At 40.1% G+C, this 19,082-nt stretch overlaps 1 protein-coding gene across 1 annotated transcript in view; it reads right to left on the bottom strand.

Annotated features, from left to right (window-relative positions):
- The window catches only part of LOC133348461 (transmembrane protein 132E-like), a 149,535-nt gene that overhangs the window by 9,644 nt on the left and 120,809 nt on the right, over positions 1–19,082 (bottom strand). Inside the window, exons 7-8 of the mRNA XM_061561276.1 lie at positions 17,868–18,132; positions 15,489–15,680 (exon numbers count right to left, since the gene is read on the bottom strand). Of these exons, the coding sequence (XP_061417260.1) occupies positions 15,489–15,680; positions 17,868–18,132 (457 nt within the window). The remainder of the gene's footprint in view (positions 1–15,488; positions 15,681–17,867; positions 18,133–19,082) is intronic.

Below are 19,082 nucleotides of genomic sequence, written 5' to 3'. Positions count from 1 at the left end.
AGAAGGCCAGAAAGATATCAGTTATATTATATGGCACATTTTCACTTGCATATTTTGTTTTTATGATATGCAGTTCATTTTATAACAGCCAGGTAAGGTTGCATTCCAATGGGATACATTAATGCGGGACAATCTAAGTTAAATCCAGAGGATAATACGTTTAGATAAATATCAGTTTGACAGGTCCTTCCCAAGCCTTCGACGATACATTTAGATATGATGCCTGTCATTATTTGAGTGTTAAATATTTTTTTATCACTATATGTATTGCTTCTGCATTTGTGCTTTCTATTATGCAGTCAATCATTTGGTCAGTGTGATCTACAGCTTCCAGTTTTGTATCTTCATTTTACGCCATGATCGTAACATTGCATGTACTCATAAGGAAAACACTGTAATAGCTTCGTTGAAAGAATTTAATAAGCCATTGAACCTTTTTCTTAACGATTGAATGCAACCTGTTGATTATGCGTGTACATTTTAATGATTAACTTTTGGGCAAGCTTCAACAAAATGAACACAAAATTGAACTCCTTGCAAGTTATACTCATAACACCCAAAGACAAACGAAGGGCATCAAATTGCCTTTTGCAAATTTGTGTAAAATGCACAGTAAAAAAAAGATAACGTAATGGTGAATTAAACCCATTTCATATGAACCACATTTGCAATGGATGCACAGAATACTATTCAATCTGGTTTCCTATCTTGTTTATTGGGCTTGGAAACTGGTGTAGTGGTAGATTTAATTTTGGTCACAATGTTTTAATTGCTTGGTCTCTTAAACAACAGGCAGAGTAATTGCCTTACTGGGTTTTAGGATTAGGATTGTATTCCAAATACATTTAAATAGTACTTCCTGTGCAAGGCTCATGTTTTATGAATGATGAAGCCAATCATTGCATATTAATGTCACGCGTCCTGAGCTTAAATGCATAAGCATAAATGATCACATGAAATGCTAATACAATTTTCTTTTTTTGCATTGGATTCAGGCAGCAAATATCCCCCAAAGGAACCTCTAGCATTTGCTACGTTTGACAATTGGGATATACTCTTTTGGTCTTTCGGTAAAGTCACATAGATAGAAAAACAATAGATCACGACGTTTCGATCGCAATACAGGCAATCGTCTTCAGGTGAGAGAGAGAAAGCTACTGAAACAAGGTATTATACTGGTAGAAACCTCCTGGTTACACCAGCCCACAGGGGATTATTGTGTCCGTCTGTCCGTCGTGCAGGGAGGGGCTGGGTGGGGAGGGAGGGGCTGGGGAGGGGCTGGGTGGGGAGGGTGGGGCTGGGTGAGGAGGGGAGGGTGGGGAGGGGCTGGGTGGGGAGGGTGGGGAGGGGCTGGGTGGGCAGGGTGGGGCTGGTCACCCCGTGGTGCCCTTATAAAACTCAACGTTTAACCTACTCACGCCAGGCTTGTGCCCGCCCTCACAGTCGGGCATATTTGCGGAATACACCATGCCACCGTTGACCCTGGCCATTGACCGAGCAACCCAACGTTCCTACCAGCTCCCTCCGCAGGAATGTGTTATAGGCCTGAGATGGGAGTCCCCTCAGGGTAAGAAGGCAGGGCTAGAGATGGTCTCCCTGAGGCTGTGGAAGTCGCCATTGGATTGTGAGAGATTCGATTTTTTTTCACCTGAAGACGATTGATTGTGTTGCGATGGAAACGTAGTGATTTTGATTTTTGTTATTTTTTCTATGTTCGTGGCTTTACCAAAAGACCCAAAGAATATAAATAGAGATTAGCATGTCAATGATGCATCGGTGACAGAGCGAGTAGGACATCCATCCAACATGTCAATACAAAGACATCCAACCTAGTAATGCAACTCAGAGAGTCAGCTAACATCGGCAGGAAGGATGTAAACATCACAGCAGGTTAAAACTTTACCTGGTTAATCACGTCCTTCCAATGATTGCTCAATTTGTACCCATCTTTTCGGTTGAAGTTGTGTCTGTGTTTATATATCTGGATGGCTTCATGAACAAATCTTTGATGGGTTTGCAATTTCATGTGAGCCCACAGCGTTAAAACAATGATCAGCCACAGCCGAGGTATTGGTCCTACCATGTTTCAGATCTGCCTTGTGCTCGCGAACACGGTCCGAGAGTTGTCGTTTAGTTTCCCCAATGTAACTACTGCCGCAGACACAGCTTAGTATGTAGACACCGGGGTATTGCATGTCAGGGATCACATCTTTCACATATGGGATCAGATCAAGAATTTGATGTACTGTGTTGACTCGAACCTGGATCTTGTGTTTGTTCATGATTTTGGAAATCATTTTGGTAACCCCTGCTATGTATGGCAAGGTGATGGTTTTGATTGGGTCCTCAGATGGTTCTCTCCCCAAGGTTGGGGTGACAGCTTTGCGGATTGTGTGGTCCGAATATCCATTCATCTTGAAGGCTTGGTGTACATGCTCCAGTTCACTGGCTAGGTGGTGCTGGTCGGAGATGCAACGGGCTCTATGGTGTAGGGTTTTGATGAGGGGATTCTTCTGGGCTGGATGGTGGTGGGAGTCAGGTTTTAGATAGGCATCTGTGTGGTTGGCTTTTCTGTAGACAGTGTCCCAATGAACCATCTGGTCTCTTTTCGATTATGCCAACCAAATAACAAAAGCACGGAAAAAAATCCTCAAATATGTATATGCATTATTTAATTATAATTAAGATATGGTTATGCATGTTTTTGTTCATGAATTCACATTTAATTGTGTATCACAGTATCAAATGTCTAACCTGAGTCAAATTGATGAAGTAGGCTGTTATCTGTCTAAAGTGCACCAACATATAATACGTCTATAGTTTTCACAGGAGAAAATGCTCATGCAATATGCTAAAATCAAATCAGGTATTCAAAGAGGCCCTTGCGACAAGGAGGCCTCTACTCCATTAATGACTATCCTTCTTCCAAATGTCACAATCTCTACACAATTGGTCACACTAGCTGAATAAGTAATAAGATTGGTATACTTGGTATTTTGCTTCCATACACATGACTTGTTGTTTCTAAGTTGTTAGCATTTGCAGTACATCATTTATGGAACTAAAGATCATGTAAAAAAAAAGATAAAATAAAAATAATGATGAAAATTACAGCCCTTTGTGAATCCACTGCTGAAGGAAGGCATCTCCATGCAATGTCGGGCATGCGGCTTGCATGTTTATCCTAATGTAATGCGGGCGTAAATGGGCGGGGCGGATATGACGATCCGAGAGGGAGGAGTCAGGGTCACGAGGGGGAGAAGTTATAGCGGGGAGACAGGAAGCCATCTGGGTCAGTCGGGGGAGTGAAGGGTGGTGAACACGTTGGGTGGTCGCCGTGCCTCAGCCTGGTGGCTGAGGGGCTCATGACGGCGCCAGCCAGCGGGGTGGAAGAGAGTTGGGGATAGAGCTGAGGTTGGAGATGGCGAGATAGCCACAGAGGCCACGCAGGGCTGAGATTGGAGATGGCGAGATAGCCACAGAGGCCACGGAGGGCTGAGGTTGGGGAGTGGCGAGATCGCCACACACGGTAAGACTCGGCACCGCCGGCCAGCGGTGACCGAGCACGGAGGAACAGGGAGCAGCGGTGGAGCTGCTGTGAGAGCAGCCAGAGGGCTGCACCAAGAGCCTGCAGCGGAGCTGCAGGAGCGCGGAAGGCTACGGGAGCGAAGGCAGCTGTGGAGCTGCCAGGCAGAGAGTCTCAGGAGGAGTGCCGTGAGGGAAGGAGAACGCGAACCCAAATAAAGGACACGGAGACAGAACCAGGGTCGAGTCCTTTATTACACTAAGGTTGGAATCAAAATGAGGTGAATGGGTTTATAGTGCAGCGTGCTAACCATTTTGCCACTGCTTTCATCCCAAAGAGTGTGGTAACTCAGCTGTAAGCCTACTTATGAGACCAGGACAGAAATAGTTTAAGCGGTCCAGACTTTTTCTTTTGGATATTGGGCCTGAAAAACAATTGATTCACAAGACGAAAACATTTTGTTCATGTGGAGAGCACAAATGGAGCTATGTATTTTATTACCTATAATATGCTACAATGCAAAATGCACATTTATATATATTTTTCATTGACTAGGAACCCATCTTGTAGATGGTGTGCTTTGCTAATAACATCTGTCAATCCAACAGTATTTAACAAGCGTGCTTTTTCTTATCAAAAAGGTTGAAACCACTCCAGAGTTTGCTTGTTTAAATTAATGCTGCTTGACAATATTGGTTTGGAAAGCCCCTAGGATATGGGACTAAAACATATGCATTTTTTTATGTTGGGGCATGAAAAGAGGAATCTTTATTTGAAAGAGCATTGGGGTATATATTTACCTGAATTAATAATTAAGCTTCTCATTGGAAAACATACCTTTCCCATTCCCTTTAAATATGTGGAAAAACTAATAATTTTCACCTACCATTTTTGCCATGAAAATATAACTTTGATATTAACAATACTCTGTCACCACGATACTTATGGAGATATTGAGATTATATATGAAGAAGAGGGATTTTTTTTCGTCAGAGGTGATGAAGTGAAAAAAAAATGCCAGAAGGTGGAGAGGGAACAGAATAAGCAAAATGTTAAGGTGTGAATGAAGACTTCACAGACAAAAGAAAACAATTGAGTCTGACCAGAAATATTAACTTTGTTTTACAATTTTTATTTTACGAGGTAAGGCCCGCTGAGCTATATAGATCTTTTTCAGAAGCGACCTGGACACAAATGATAGCTCAACGAAGTTGTGTATCACGTGGAAATGTATAGGAGCCAAATACTCTAAACGCACGTTTCTAAATGTAGAGGGAAAAACCGGAGAATAAATCCACGTGACCACAGGAAGAACATGCAAACTCCGAATATGCAGGCATCAGTGTCAGGATCGAAACCACGACTTCCTGTATACCAGGGGAGGTAGTTAGCATCTCACCACTGTTGTGCTCCTAAAGAGCAAGCGTAGGCCAGAAAGAGATAATTCCATACAATGGACGCAACAGCAGAGAATGAGCAGCCTCATATTAAGCAAAGGTTGAGTGGAACTTTCTGGAACTGAGAACATGTAAAGGGTAATAGGTCAGGATGAGAGGTAAGTGGTGGGTGGAGGGGACGCTATAGTTGAGCCTGGACTGTAATTGGAGCTAGTGAAGGAATCTGAAGGTCTCCTTCACAGGTCCAGGTGAGACATCTGGTGACGGCCATCTTAATAATTAATAGTTTGGTGGTGAGGGATTTGGAGCGGCTATAGAGAAGAGTTACAATAGTTGAGTGTAGGTTTTGGCAGTGCATGGGGTTTAAATACGTGGATAAAGAAGGATAATTCGCTATCGATTTTCACCACAATGCTTAGGAAGCACTTTGTCAGACGAATATTTGAATTTGAGATACACATAACTTGGGTAACTTTTCGCTGATGGGAGACTTGAGTTTTTGGCCAATACTGAACTGGAGAAAGTTCAAACCAATTAATTGCAAGCAGGGCCTCTCAGAAGTTCCCAGAGGCCCAGGCCTGGAGGCAGAATGCCGTGTGCCCCCCCCCCCCCCCTTATTCATTCGCGAGTAAAACACTGTGGGGTCCTCTATTGTTGTGTGGTCTGGGGAGAATTGCCCCTCATGCCCTCTAGGCAATCCTGATGACGAGACGGCATCCAGGCAGTGATGTGTCATTCTTGACGCTGGAGATGATTTTGGTCATCGTGACGAGACTGGCTAAAGCAAACACCACAGGCGAGGGGTTTGTGTTTCCTTTGCAAGGATAAAGAGGGTGCGATTGCAAAGAAATGTTTGGTTGATGAATATATACAGCACAAAGGCTCTTAATATTGTCGTTACAGTCATCGTCTGTGTTTTGTTGAGACAAGTAGCATTCTCATGTAATGTTAACTCTTATATTACAAATCAATCTATAAAGCACGTTATTTTATCATTTGCAAATTATGGCAATACTTAATACATAGTAATTGGTTTTATAATTGCGCAATGGTGATCAAAACTTGCAATCATGCATATTTGGCGATGTTTAAAGTGTGCTGCTAAACTTCTTAAATGTGAAATGTGATTAATGGACAATTGGGTTTGAATGTCTCTCAGTGTGTGTGAATGTCTCTCAGTGTGCCTAATATTGCATGACACTGGAGCTACAACACTGCCACAGAGGTATGGCTGCAATACAAATTCTCAACACCAGAAAAGTGATGTATTCTGAGAAATCGGTCCCACACATTCAACTCACTTATTTGAAAACATGAATCATATCTTTTGTATTTTAACCAGCATAGGAATGCATGTAGAATTATATATATATATATATACATACCACAATCAATGGCATTGCCAGTGAAATTTATGTCGTAGTCTTGTGGGCTGCTGGACAGGAACATGGTACCCTTGACAAGAACGCTATTACCTCTGCAGGTATTCACAAGGGCTTCAGATCCCTGTAATGTTTAAATAGAAGCTTCCACTATACATCTTGAATGATGTAATGAGTAATGCATTCAATTTGGGCCCACACGAGTTTAATTATATGCACTGTCCATAACAAATCGTAATACAATTAATCGAGGTTGTTTTTGTTTCCCGAAAAATAAGTTGCATTTCCCTTTAATGCATTCTGACAATTTATAGATTAATTATCAAAATTATAGATGTTTGTTGATAACATCACGATTGTATGTAGAAGTCGAATGTGTAAGCATATCTAATTAGGGCAGTGAATGTCGTGTAGCAATTAATATCATTATTAAAACTAGGCTTGGCCATTTTTAGAGAAGACGACCTTGTGTGTCACAAGAAATGTAAAGCTGTGCATTTCTTCCAGAGTATATACAGTAGAACCCCTCTTAACAATCACCCCTGTTAACGACTAATCGCTTAACGATGGGCCTCCATAGAACCCAATGTGTAGTGTATAGTGTAGTGTATAGTAGTGTATAGTGTAGTGTATAGTGTAGTATATAGTAGTGTATAGTGTAGTGTATAGTAGTGTAGTGTATAGTGTAGTGTATAGTGTAGTGTAGTGTGTAGTAGTGTAGTGTATAGTAGTGTAGTGTATAGTGTATAGTAATGTAGTGTATAGTAATGTAGTGTATAGTGTAGTGTATAGTGTATAGTAGTGTAGTGTGTAGTAGTGTAGTGTATAGTAGTGTAGTGTATAGTGTAGTTTATAGTAGTTTTAGTGTATAGTAGTGTAGTGTATAGTGTAGTGTATAGTAGTGTATAGTGTAGTGTATAGTAGTGTAGTGTATAGTAGTGTATAGTGTAGTGTATAGTGTAGTGTATAGTAGTGTATAGTGTAGTGTATAGTAGTGTAGTGTATAGTGTAGTGTAGTGTGTAGTAGTGTAGTGTATAGTAGTGTAGTGTATAGTGTATAGTAATGTAGTGTATAGTGTAGTGTATAGTGTATAGTAGTGTAGTGTGTAGTAGTGTAGTGTATAGTAGTGTAGTGTATAGTGTAGTTTATAGTAGTTTTAGTGTATAGTAGTGTAGTGTATAGTGTAGTGTATAGTGTAGTGTATAGTGTAGTGTATAGTGTAGTGTGTAGTAGTGTATAGTAGTGTAGTGTATAGTGTAGTGTATAGTGTAGTGTATAGTGTAGTGTATAGTAGTGTATAGTAGTGTAGTAGTGTAGTGTATAGTGTAGTGTATAGTGTAGTGTATAGTGTAGTGTGTAGTAGTGTATAGTAGTGTAGTGTATAGTGTAGTGTATAGTGTAGTGTATAGTGTAGTGTATAGTAGTGTATAGTAGTGTAGTAGTGTAGTGTATAGTGTAGTGTATAGTAGTGTAGTGTATAGTAGTGTAGTGTATAGTAGTGTATAGTAGTGTAGTGTATAGTAGTGTAGTGTATAGTGTAGTGTATAGTAGTGTAGTGTATAGTATAGTATATAGTGTATAGTAGTGTAGTGTATAGTAGTAGTGTATAGTGTAGTGTATAGTGTAGTTTATAGTAGTTTTAGTGTATAGTAGTGTAGTGTATAGTAGTGTATCGTGTAGTGTATAGTAGTCTATAGTGTAGTGTATAGTAGAGTAGTATATAGTAGTGTATAGTGTAGTGTATAGTAGTGTAGTGCCTCCATAGAGCCAAATGTTTTAGCTTAGCGACCATTCCCCTGTTAACGACGGGCTGTTGTAAGTATAGTAAACATGAATGAATGCATTGATTAACCATATTTCTTTTAATATTATGTGTTTATAATGTTGTTAGTATCTTCATGTATTAATATCCATAGTTTGAATATTATAAAGTACTTTTTTGGAGTAAAAAATGGTAACAGTCGATGCTATTGGAACGAATTTAGGCCTTAACATGTATTTCCTATACTCGCTTAACGACCAAATCACTTAACGACTGGTTTTGTGGAACCAATTACCGTCATTAAGAGGGGTTCCACTGTATACCAAAAGGCTTTTCCAGAGCCCATTATGCTGAATAACATGTACGTAGCACCACTCATGGTCACATGGAGTTGTTCCGTGGTATCATTATTGCGGGATTATCAGACACTTCGAAAAGTAAGATATACCGTACCCCCAAACTGGTGCCTGGTGTCAAGAATGTTTTACAAATCCGGTCACACACACACGCAGCTGACGCACCTACAACTTTTACTACGGTGGGGAGGGGGGGAGTAGTGTGTCTTATAGTTAGGCGAAAATTGGGAGTTCTAAACAAGGATTGCCACAATATGGCAAAACTCCGGTATATCCTGAAATCCAGTGATGTGAGATCTACGGTAATTGGACCGTCAGTTTTTCAAAACATTATTATATCGTGATTATTGTTGGCGTTTTTTTAAATATCCGAAAAAAATATCAAGTGAAAGACAAGCTAAGTAATTTAAGTTGTAAATATATAGTGATTTTTTAAATTGAATTACTGCTTTGCAAAGTATTTTTCTGAGCAATTACGATGTCAACATTTGCATAGTTCATTTAATCAATGATTTTATTCTGTGTGAATGACAGCGAACGCGTTCTAAGCCTTACAGATCATACATTGACTGAACTGTAGTGGAATAACAGCACAAATAATACAATGCAGCACGTCGCACAATTGCTAAGTTACAGGAAACTGATATCACAATAATTATCTTAACGCTAAATTTGATATTGAATCGAATTGTATCGCATCGCATCGTAAAACAAAACATATTCCTGAAACCAACGTGTGATCAAGATGGCAAAAGTGGACGTGCAGTTCAAGTAGAAAGCTGCGATAGTTTAGAGTGAATGAACTAAGGTGTTGAACCTGTGAGATTGATGGCAGATTGCATTGTCCGCCAGAACATCTGCCCATGTGAAAGCAATGTTGGGAAGCCGGCCAAGCAATTCAAGGGCCGCAAATCAGACTATGCCGATAAGCCTTAGCAGTGACAGAACAAGAAGAGTAGACCCCCCCCCACCCGAAAATGCACAGACAGTGGAGGAAACGATGCAGGCATACCAGCAAGTGTTGCGGGAGGAACATGGTGATACATTTGTAATTGGTAACTATGCTCTGGAGGAGATGACCGAGTTGGAATACCATGAGGTGTGTGCACAATGGTTTCCCGAGATGATGTGATGATAATGAGGTTTACCTCCACGAGTGGAGGTGGTTGCCATGTGGGAAACATGTGTCTCCTGTCAACGTTTTGTGAACAAGGATATTTTTTTACGTACTTTTTGTTCGTCCCTCATATTTACGTAAATATATTATACATGAAGACACTTGTTCCACAGACCACTCATGTAATTTAGTGCAACAGGATATGCAGTTTTTCTTTTCGATTTAAAGCTTTCGTGACTGCAGGGATTCATCTTCTTGGTTTTTTCGGTAAAGTCACGTTTAAGGGAAGTAATAAAATAATAAAAATAAAACATAATAAAATAATAGTATAACAAAATAATATTATGTTTTATTTTTATTATTTTATTACTTCCCTTCTACGTGACTTTACCGAAAAAACCAAGAAGATGAAGAGGATATGCAGTGGTAAAAACCTGTCACAATGTATTCTTGTCATGGTGCCCTTTTAAGCAAACAACATTAAACAAGTGTTTAATTATTATTTGTGTTTTTGTGATGTTGATTAGTTAAGGCTGCAGCTCAGTAGTTATTTTTTTACACCAGGTCGGACCCACGAAGCTATATAGTTATTTTTCAGAAGTGACCTGGCCACAAATGCATGTTTTTAAATGTGGAGGGAAAAGCCGAAGGACTGGGAAAATAAATCCACGCGACCACCGGGAGAACATGCAAACTCTGAATATACAGCAGCAGGCGTCAGGGTCAGGATCGAACCCACGACCTCCTGTATACCAGGCGAGGTAGTTAACATCTCATCACTCTTTTGCTCCTAAAGAGGGCAATGGCAAGTGTAGAAGGCCAGAAAGAGGGAATTCCATGCAATGGGGACAACAGCAGGGAAAGGTTGAGTGAGACTTGCTGGAACTGAGAACATGTAAAGGGGACTAGGTCAGGATGAGAGGGAGGGACCCGGAGACAAATCCACGCGACCATGGGGAGAGAGACATGCAAACTCCAAATATACAGGTGTCAGGGTTGGGATCGAACCCAGGACCTCCTGCATACTAGGCAAGGTAGTTAACATCTCGCCACCGTGGCACTCCACTGCTGGTCGAAGGACCTCGACTAGAAGGAGCTCTAAATAGCCCCCTCCAGAGGGTATTTAGCCTATTCTTCCACACTAGCCAGGCATCGTGGAAGAGGAGGGAGTACCCACACTTTAGCCCACCACACTCACCATGCTGCCGTTTACCCATTAGTACTGTTGAGTGAACATGTCAGTATACCTCCGCCCTGAATAATGGACTTGCCCAGGAATCTGTGCTCACTCCGACACTATTCAACCGGCAATAAAGCGATAACACCATGGACAACGTCCCGCAAGTTTGTGCACGCGGACCACGTGGCCGTGGCTACACAAGGCCTCGGGCCTCGGTGAGGTGGAGGCCACTCTCAACTCTGACCCCAACATTGTGGAGGAGTACTGTCAAAGCGACGATGGAGACCAAACAAATCGATTGCCTCGGCACTTCGTCTCGACAGCCACACTCGACGTGACTTTGTCGTGACAAAAAGGCGCGACATTTCCCGAGGCCAATCGACCTCGACGTGACGCTTGAGCATACACTGACTTTCAATGAGCATCTGAAAGAGGTTACCGGCATAATCAAGACAAGGGTGAATATTACTCAAAATTTCGTTGTGAGGGTTGTCTCAGTGCTTTGGATGCCGTGGGGGGAAGGGGGGTGGTGGCACGTGCCTCCCCAATGATCCAATCGAAATTAGGGATTTCGATCGGATCATTGGTGTTTATTAGTAATAAATCTGCATTTTGCGACCCCCACTGCCACTGTGTAGCATATTATTACGTACCAAGGAATTTATGAGATGATAGGACAATAGTCCGAGTCCATAATTGGCAATAAGTAACGGCAAAACAGTTATAAGTGACTCACAGAATTGTGCACAGTTGCGTATACAGGACTCAACTTCCCTGAAGGCAAACACCTTCAGCGAGCGTGATGCCGATCACACAACACGGTTTGAATTCGACCCTCGATCGATGGCTGTGCCATCGCCGCACGCGCGTCGAATAAAAAGCAAGGGACAAGTCCTTATTTACTAACAACTCCTATCATTTTTCATTGCTGGAGGGTTTGCCCCCCCTACCTGAAAATCCTGGCTCCGCCATTGACTGTGGCCATTGCCTGGACGTACTGAACTGCTAATGACTGCACACCAGCGATGGCAAAAAAGCACCCACTGTCGACTCATTAATACCGAACCGAACATCGTGATACGAACAATTACGGAAACTTTAAAATCCACACCATTTCCTTGGCTTCCTGTATTTTCAACTGTTGCACCACCAGATGTGCAGCATTCCGTGAACTGCGCCGATTAGATGCCGACCCAAAACCTGCCAATCAATGACGATCTGAATGACAACCCGTTTCCGACAGCCAAGATCCAGAAATCTATTTAGGAAACACGCACAGACTCTGCGGGATGTGAATTCCATCATTGAAATGGCATGCACCAATGCATAGGCTGCAAGCAACGTGTCCAACAAACTCCTGATTGGCAAGGCCCAACACCACACTGCCCGACTGGCATCTTGTATGGAGACAATGGCTATTGCTAAACTGGATCCGCACAAACCACGGAAAATGCAGACAGCCGATAACACAGGTGGGAATGTTTTTGCTTTTCTGTGTGCGACTTCCTCAAATATACATTTGAAGGTGGTGGGTGTATCTGAAATTCACCAACTGTCAAACAAAGTAATTGAATGGCTAAATCACTTGCAACTAAATCTCTAGCAGTTGATCTTCATTGGCCATATGAAAGAGAGACACTGAAACTTACTCATTATTTCAACTTCCATGCCAGGTGATAGCCATCGAGCCGGAGACCTTGGGATCTATACTACGGCATCATTCAGTGATCTTATACAATACACATAATTTGAAGTAAAACAATCAAAACAATTACAGTTTGTATCAAAGATATAAGAGATGATCCTTGGCATTATTATCAATGGTTTTTCTTCAACATGGGACTGAAGGCTAAAAAAAACTGTACATGGTTTACTAAGCTCTTGCAATGTAGTGATACCGATATTTTTTCTAAAACAATACATATTGCTTATGTACTGTCCACTTTTTTTTAACGTTTTTGGTCTATTTTGCCAAATCATGTTAGCAAATAAAACATATTAAAGTAAAATGGTAAAGTGCATCTCTATTGCAAATTATTTCAGGCCCTGTACCTCACCCACATATACTGTGTTATTGAAGAGCATCGCCAATAATGGAGCAGATGGTGCTTGGGTAAATCCCTTAATTAGGATGGCCTGAGGCCAGTGTGAGGCATTCCATATGCCCCCTGACCTAAGGTTTCATAGGGCGGTCATGTATATGGTATGGTATACAGTTTACGTTGGTTGAAAACAACACGAAAAAATAAAGTGAAGCACTATATTAGTGTTACACAAAAAATATAGTATGATTCAAACTTTCCAATTTATTTGGTTGCATATATCATATATATATACTCCAAGGTATATAATCAAAATAAGTGCGTGTTATTTTATGCTAATTAAATTACACTCTAACTATAATGGCAGCAACATTGTAAACAAACCATCAGTAAGATGGCCCTACCTTGTTTAGTCCATAATAATGGCGATGATTCACAGTGCACTGAAAAGTACGTGGATAAATGTATTTGTTTGCTTATGCTGGGTCTGCATTGGTATGCATTACTACCATCCATGTGTTAGCGCAAAGCCAACTTCTTAAGCAGCTGGTCCAAGATCCATACTGCTCCAGATGGTCTCCACGCTGCCTTTAAATTATAAGCAATTCAGCTGCCACTGCAATAATTTAGCACTCCTTCCAGCCAGCACCAGGGCCTTGGCACTATTCTTGTGCCGGAGAATAATAATTAATTAGGCAGAGAAAAAACACCCACAATGGCAAGACTTTCCAAGCTTGTCTCCTCAAAGCACTAACAAAGCCTTTACTGAATATATACTTTATAAATTAAGTATTTTCCCTATCATGATTAATACAAAATTATGAATAGGAAACAATGTTGGTTGACCCATACAGTATCTTCATAAAAACAATATACACTTTTGGCTGCAAGCAATGAAATTGGCCAAATAAATAAATTGCTAATTGTTCCTACATAGTTTTAGCATAATGGATGTAAATATGTATTTTCTCATTGTCAGTGTAGTTATTCAAAGGATGAAACATATTTAAATGTCTTGATATCCAATAATGTAAATATATTGCAGTGGTGAATACAGAAGTGGCATTATGAGCTGGTAACAACAGTATTTTTACTTTAATCGGTGATGAAACACTGTTTTTAACAATAATCATACCACATTTTGCCAGAGGTAGTTATTAGATCCGCATTTATCACTAACATAAAAACTCATAAAATGAAGCATCGTGTCTCCAAAGTGAATCGTTGACTTAAAATAAAGTAAGTTCGCGGTTAAAGAACCTGACAAACACGGGGGACCACTGTTTCATTAGTGTTTGTGTGAAAGAAATATCCTGCCACGGCACTAACTCTAGTTTTTTTGCTCAATCTAGTGAGGCACCTGGGATTATAGCCGGCAATAAAGTGGAGAGATACATGCCCTCCACAGGCCTCTGCTTCAAACACGCATGCTCCTGGCCATAAGCATACATTCAGGAAACATCCTTTTTATTGACACTTATTAAGGATTGTTATGCTTAGAGCCGAATTTTTTTCATGCATGACCAACACAAGTTTTATATGCCTCATGAAATCTTAATGTTCAATTGTGTTCTTCCCAGATTGACCTTTTTCAATCTATTGAGGCACAATTATGCTTTCAGAACATGGTTAATTGCTCGCTTAACAGTAAAACAGTTGCTTAGTCCCATGCATGTTTGATGTCTACAAATGTGTGTAGAAAACGTAACACTTGAATAAACAATGCCACGCAGCTAGCCGTGGTATGAATAACGAGCGTTTACCATTTTAAACAAAGGTGTTATGCTTGTATTTAATTCCGATTGCCTTAGCTTCAATATTATTAACATTGGTGTCGTCTCATCAACACAATGTATTTTAAATACTTTACTAAGATAGATATTGTAAATTGATTTCAAGAGCCACTCGTTAGGCAGATTTATGAGGGTAATTGTTTGACCTTAACTAACTTTCCTTTAATTTGCAAGCTTGTGTTTGGGTATTCATTGCACTTGATAGCAGAGGTACTTTCATCTTCTTGGTTCTTTCAGTAAAGTCACGTAGAATTGAAATAATAAAATAATAAAAATAAAACATAATAAAATAATTCTCACGACGTTTCGGCCACAACGCAAGTAGCTGTCCTCAGGTGGAGAACAGGTCTGTCGAGGAGACAGAGTCTGAAGACAGAGTCTGATTCAAAACGTCGTGAGGATTATTTTATTATGTTTTAATTTTATTATTTTATTATTTCAATTCTACGTGACTTTACCGAAAGAACCAAGAAGATGAATCCCTGCAGTCACGAAAGCTTTAAATCGAGAGGTACTTTCGTCAGCAATGCTGTGAGCAAGCAATCACAGGGCAGCAGCTGTGGTAACTACTGTGCTGTAGTGACTAATCCCATGTCTGCATTTCCCATAAATATGCTAAATTCCTCTTGATATGCAAATTCCTTTGTCAAGGCGCTCTTCCCCCTCCAACCCAGCTTAAATATACGCTGCCAAGCCTGGTGGTGTTCATTCAGATGCTGTCTTTCCGACAGACCTTTCTTCACCTGAGGACGGCTGCTTGCGTTGTGGCCGAAACGTCGTGAGAATAATTTTATTATGTTTTATTTTTATTATTTTATAATTTCCCTTCTACGTGACTTTACCGAAAGAACCAAGAAGATGAATCCCTGCAGTCACGAAAGCTTTAAATCGAGAGGTACTTCCTTTGAGCCCGGACACCCGAAGCCTCTCACCTGCTTGAGCGAGTGCAGGCCGTGCTGTGCGGTGGTGCTGGCGACGACGACGCCCGGCTCGCTGCTGCTGGGCCGCAGAGACAGGGAGAGGCCCGAGAGCAGCGTCACGTGCAGCCCGCTCACGGAGACCTTCTCCTCGCTCACCGTCACCGCGCGCTCCCCAAGCACGCCGCCAGACACAGGTGAGATTACCTGTGAAGCAAGTAGGCGAGAGTGATTGTGGGAAGTTTGTGGGGTTTTTTCTTCATCTTTTATTATTGTTGTTGTTGTTGCATGTGTCGTATCAAATCGAATTATCAGTACATTTGATGTTTGCACTATCTGTATAGCACAAGGCTATCACGAAGGTGCAATGTTTCACAGGTGGGTATAGTCTGCAGTAGTTTGACAGTATGGGACGATGTTCCTGTGTGGCATTACCCAATTAGGTATTTTTCAAGTGATTTTCAAATATGGAAAATTTGGACCCTCGTGCTGGCTGGACATGTTTTATTTTTAATGTCACGTGATCTTTAGCGTCTATTGTGAAGTAGATCGCACATTTGCTTGGTTTGTATGCCAGGGCTCGAATTACAAATCTCTGAAGCTAAAGGTAAATAATACACTACCCCTTGGCCATGTCTATACAATAATTTATATGTCAACCATCACGACTGACCGAGCGACTGATTTACATTTCATTAAACTGAAAAAAATTAGCAAACGGATTATAATTGGGTTTACCTATAGCACAGGAACAGCCTAAAGGTTTAAATTGCTTTAAATTTCATTATCAACACTTTAAAAATAAAAAATAAATTTAAATGTCACTGATTTGCCCAGAGCCCTTCCATTGACAGCTGATGAACTTTTAATGGAAAGCTATTGCCTGTAACACAAGGTACAGTAACTCAACAGAATTTATTCAATAACAAAAACTCTGCTTATGGGACTTAGAAAGTTCAAAGTGAACCAGTGTGTATCCACTCAAACAAATATTCCTCGAAGGCCGATGGACCAATATGAATAAATGTAAATGTCTTCTGTTTTTGATGGTGAAATAGACTTTTACCTGTTTTATGTAAAGGTCAGTCAGTTAGATCTTAACAATTTAAGAATGAAAAATTGGTGTTTGACCTTTGAACAGATGCAAGGATTTTCATGAAAGATACGATATGCAACTTAGAAGTAAAAAATATAACAAGAAAGCGCTGTAGATGAAGCCGAGAGGAGGCATGTGTGTGAGATGATGACACATACAGTAACTAAAGCAGGCAATGGAGTTGGTTCCAAAAGATCAGGAACCAAGGGGAAGACTTAAAATCAGATAGTGGGGCACTGCAATTTCTTGGTTGTGCTTATTGTGCAACATCTGAGGGATCAAGAAAAAGGCAGAAAGTGATGGCAGGGTCTGGTGGCATCAGCCAAATTGGCCTTAACGACCTCGCAATCTTGACCCTAACCTTGCCCGTGACCCAAGTCCCGCATACATGAAAATGCCAGAGGTGGGACAAAGTCATTGTTATGCAAGTCCAAGTCGAGTCTGAAGTCATCAAATTCATGACTCGAGTCTGACTCGAGTCCAAGTCACATGACTCGAGTCCACACCTGTGGAAAATGCATTGTAAATTATTAAGACTAATACGGGTTGGTGTTCTTCCTGTGTGGATATTCTCATCCTCTGATTTGTAAAACAATGAATCGAAACGATATCTCACCGAGGTCTAAACTAATTGATTGGTTCTGGACTCCTCTTGAAACACAATATGCGTAATCACCACCATATCTAATGTTCTTAAGACAAGGGTTGTGACTGGAATATGAGTCAGATAAAAAAAAGGGGGGACATATTGTGCTAAGATTTTAAACATATGTAAATCAAAGCTAAATTTACGTGACTTACACTGACAGGTATCCTGTATGGTAACATACGAATATATTTGTACAATACTACTCATGCTGTTTTCCTTAATGTTAGTTGTTGTTCTGCATCTACATTAGCCATACGAAAGAATAATATAATAATATCATTTATGTGAAAGATTTCACCCTAACTAGAATTTATGTAAACTTAATTAAAGGTACGTAACATTTAATATATATTTCTCCTTAACGCCTAATATTTTATATATATATATTTGTGTAGTGGGCTACAATGCAGTGTGTGTAAATGAATGACACCTACATGTCTTATTTGAGGTGTTATACGTTTCAAGGAACATTTTCTCCATACAAGAATTGTCAATAAAACGGTTGTTTCCACAACAGTAACATCTTCATCTTCCATAATATGGTATTTTTAAAAAAATCTTCATCTTCTACAATAGCATTCCTGACATTGGCATGTGTACAGGCACACGGTTGATAATGTGGCTTCACTTTTGAAAATGCAGCGCTAACCTTAAGGTTGGTGGTTCCAGTTTCTTGCCCAATCACGACTGTTCCACCGCGGAGGTGAACGACTTTCGTATCTTCAGCCTCTATTTGCCTCTTTACCAGTTCGGTCACATCCATGAACCACTCTGGTCCGAGTAGCGTTGTGATCTGATCCGTTCCATTGTGGCCGCTGGCGCATAGCTGTGTCCAGACGTGTAGCAAAGCATGCTGGACCTGCAGGGTGCAGCCTTTTATTTTCAATTCACTGTCTTCGTTCCCTTTACCTTCCCTAAGGAGAGAGAGAGAGAGAGTTTTTTGAGAAATAGATAAAGTACAATACACGAGTGTGTTTTCACAAGATATATATTTTACATCTCACGCAACCTTGTTAAATGCTGCCTTACATGTCGACTATCAATTTATTCCGTTTTCGTTACAGAATCGTTGATCACATGTTCATGAAAGTGATAATTCATTACAAATGTGTTATGATACAATTGGGTAGTAAAATTTGGTCTTATAATCTTAAAAATAACTTTCGCACGTTTTCTGTGTTCTTTGGTTATATTACTAAAACCGTAATATGTTATATTAGATATAGTCTTGCCATCTGTGGAATAAAACCATGTTATGAATTGTAAAAAATTATTTCAGTAACATAATGTCCGTTGAAGTAAAATATACAGACTTGAAGCATGGTAAGAATCGTCACACTACTGTTGTTCATTAAAACTGTCTTGTTAATACCGCAACTTTGAATTGAAACATACCTTAACAAAAATAATAAATACTTATTCTTACATAAATGAGACTGGCTGATTAAAACCTTTCATGTAATTTGTTTTATACTCTCCAAAACTCATTAAGCATGGAGACACTTTAACTTTTAGATTTATTTGCTAATCAAATGTATGATGCCCTGATGTTTTTAAACATCGTAACTCCCTTAAAGTTATTACGGGTGGTTTCATGTCAGCATAAATTTTTGTTAATTTAATATGTCATTAAATGGCAATTATTTTTTTCATATAAATACCACAATTTTCAATTTAGATATCAAAGTATATTTACTGGGAAAAAATGCCCATCAAAAACCCACTTTCAAACATGACAGGTGCCATGGAGAGTGACACATCTGGTTTCAGCATTTGAACGAAATCCTTTAAAGGACATTATGTATTGTCAGTTTAACACGAATATTATCCAGTTTAACACGAATATTATCCATAATGGAGGTTT

The sequence above is a fragment of the Lethenteron reissneri genome, chromosome 27 (genome assembly GCF_015708825.2).
Source record: "Lethenteron reissneri isolate LAM-NWPU_2019-01 chromosome 27, ASM1570882v1, whole genome shotgun sequence".
Lineage (NCBI taxonomy): Eukaryota > Metazoa > Chordata > Hyperoartia > Petromyzontiformes > Petromyzontidae > Lethenteron > Lethenteron reissneri.
This window is presented reverse-complemented; position numbering and strand designations above follow the sequence as displayed.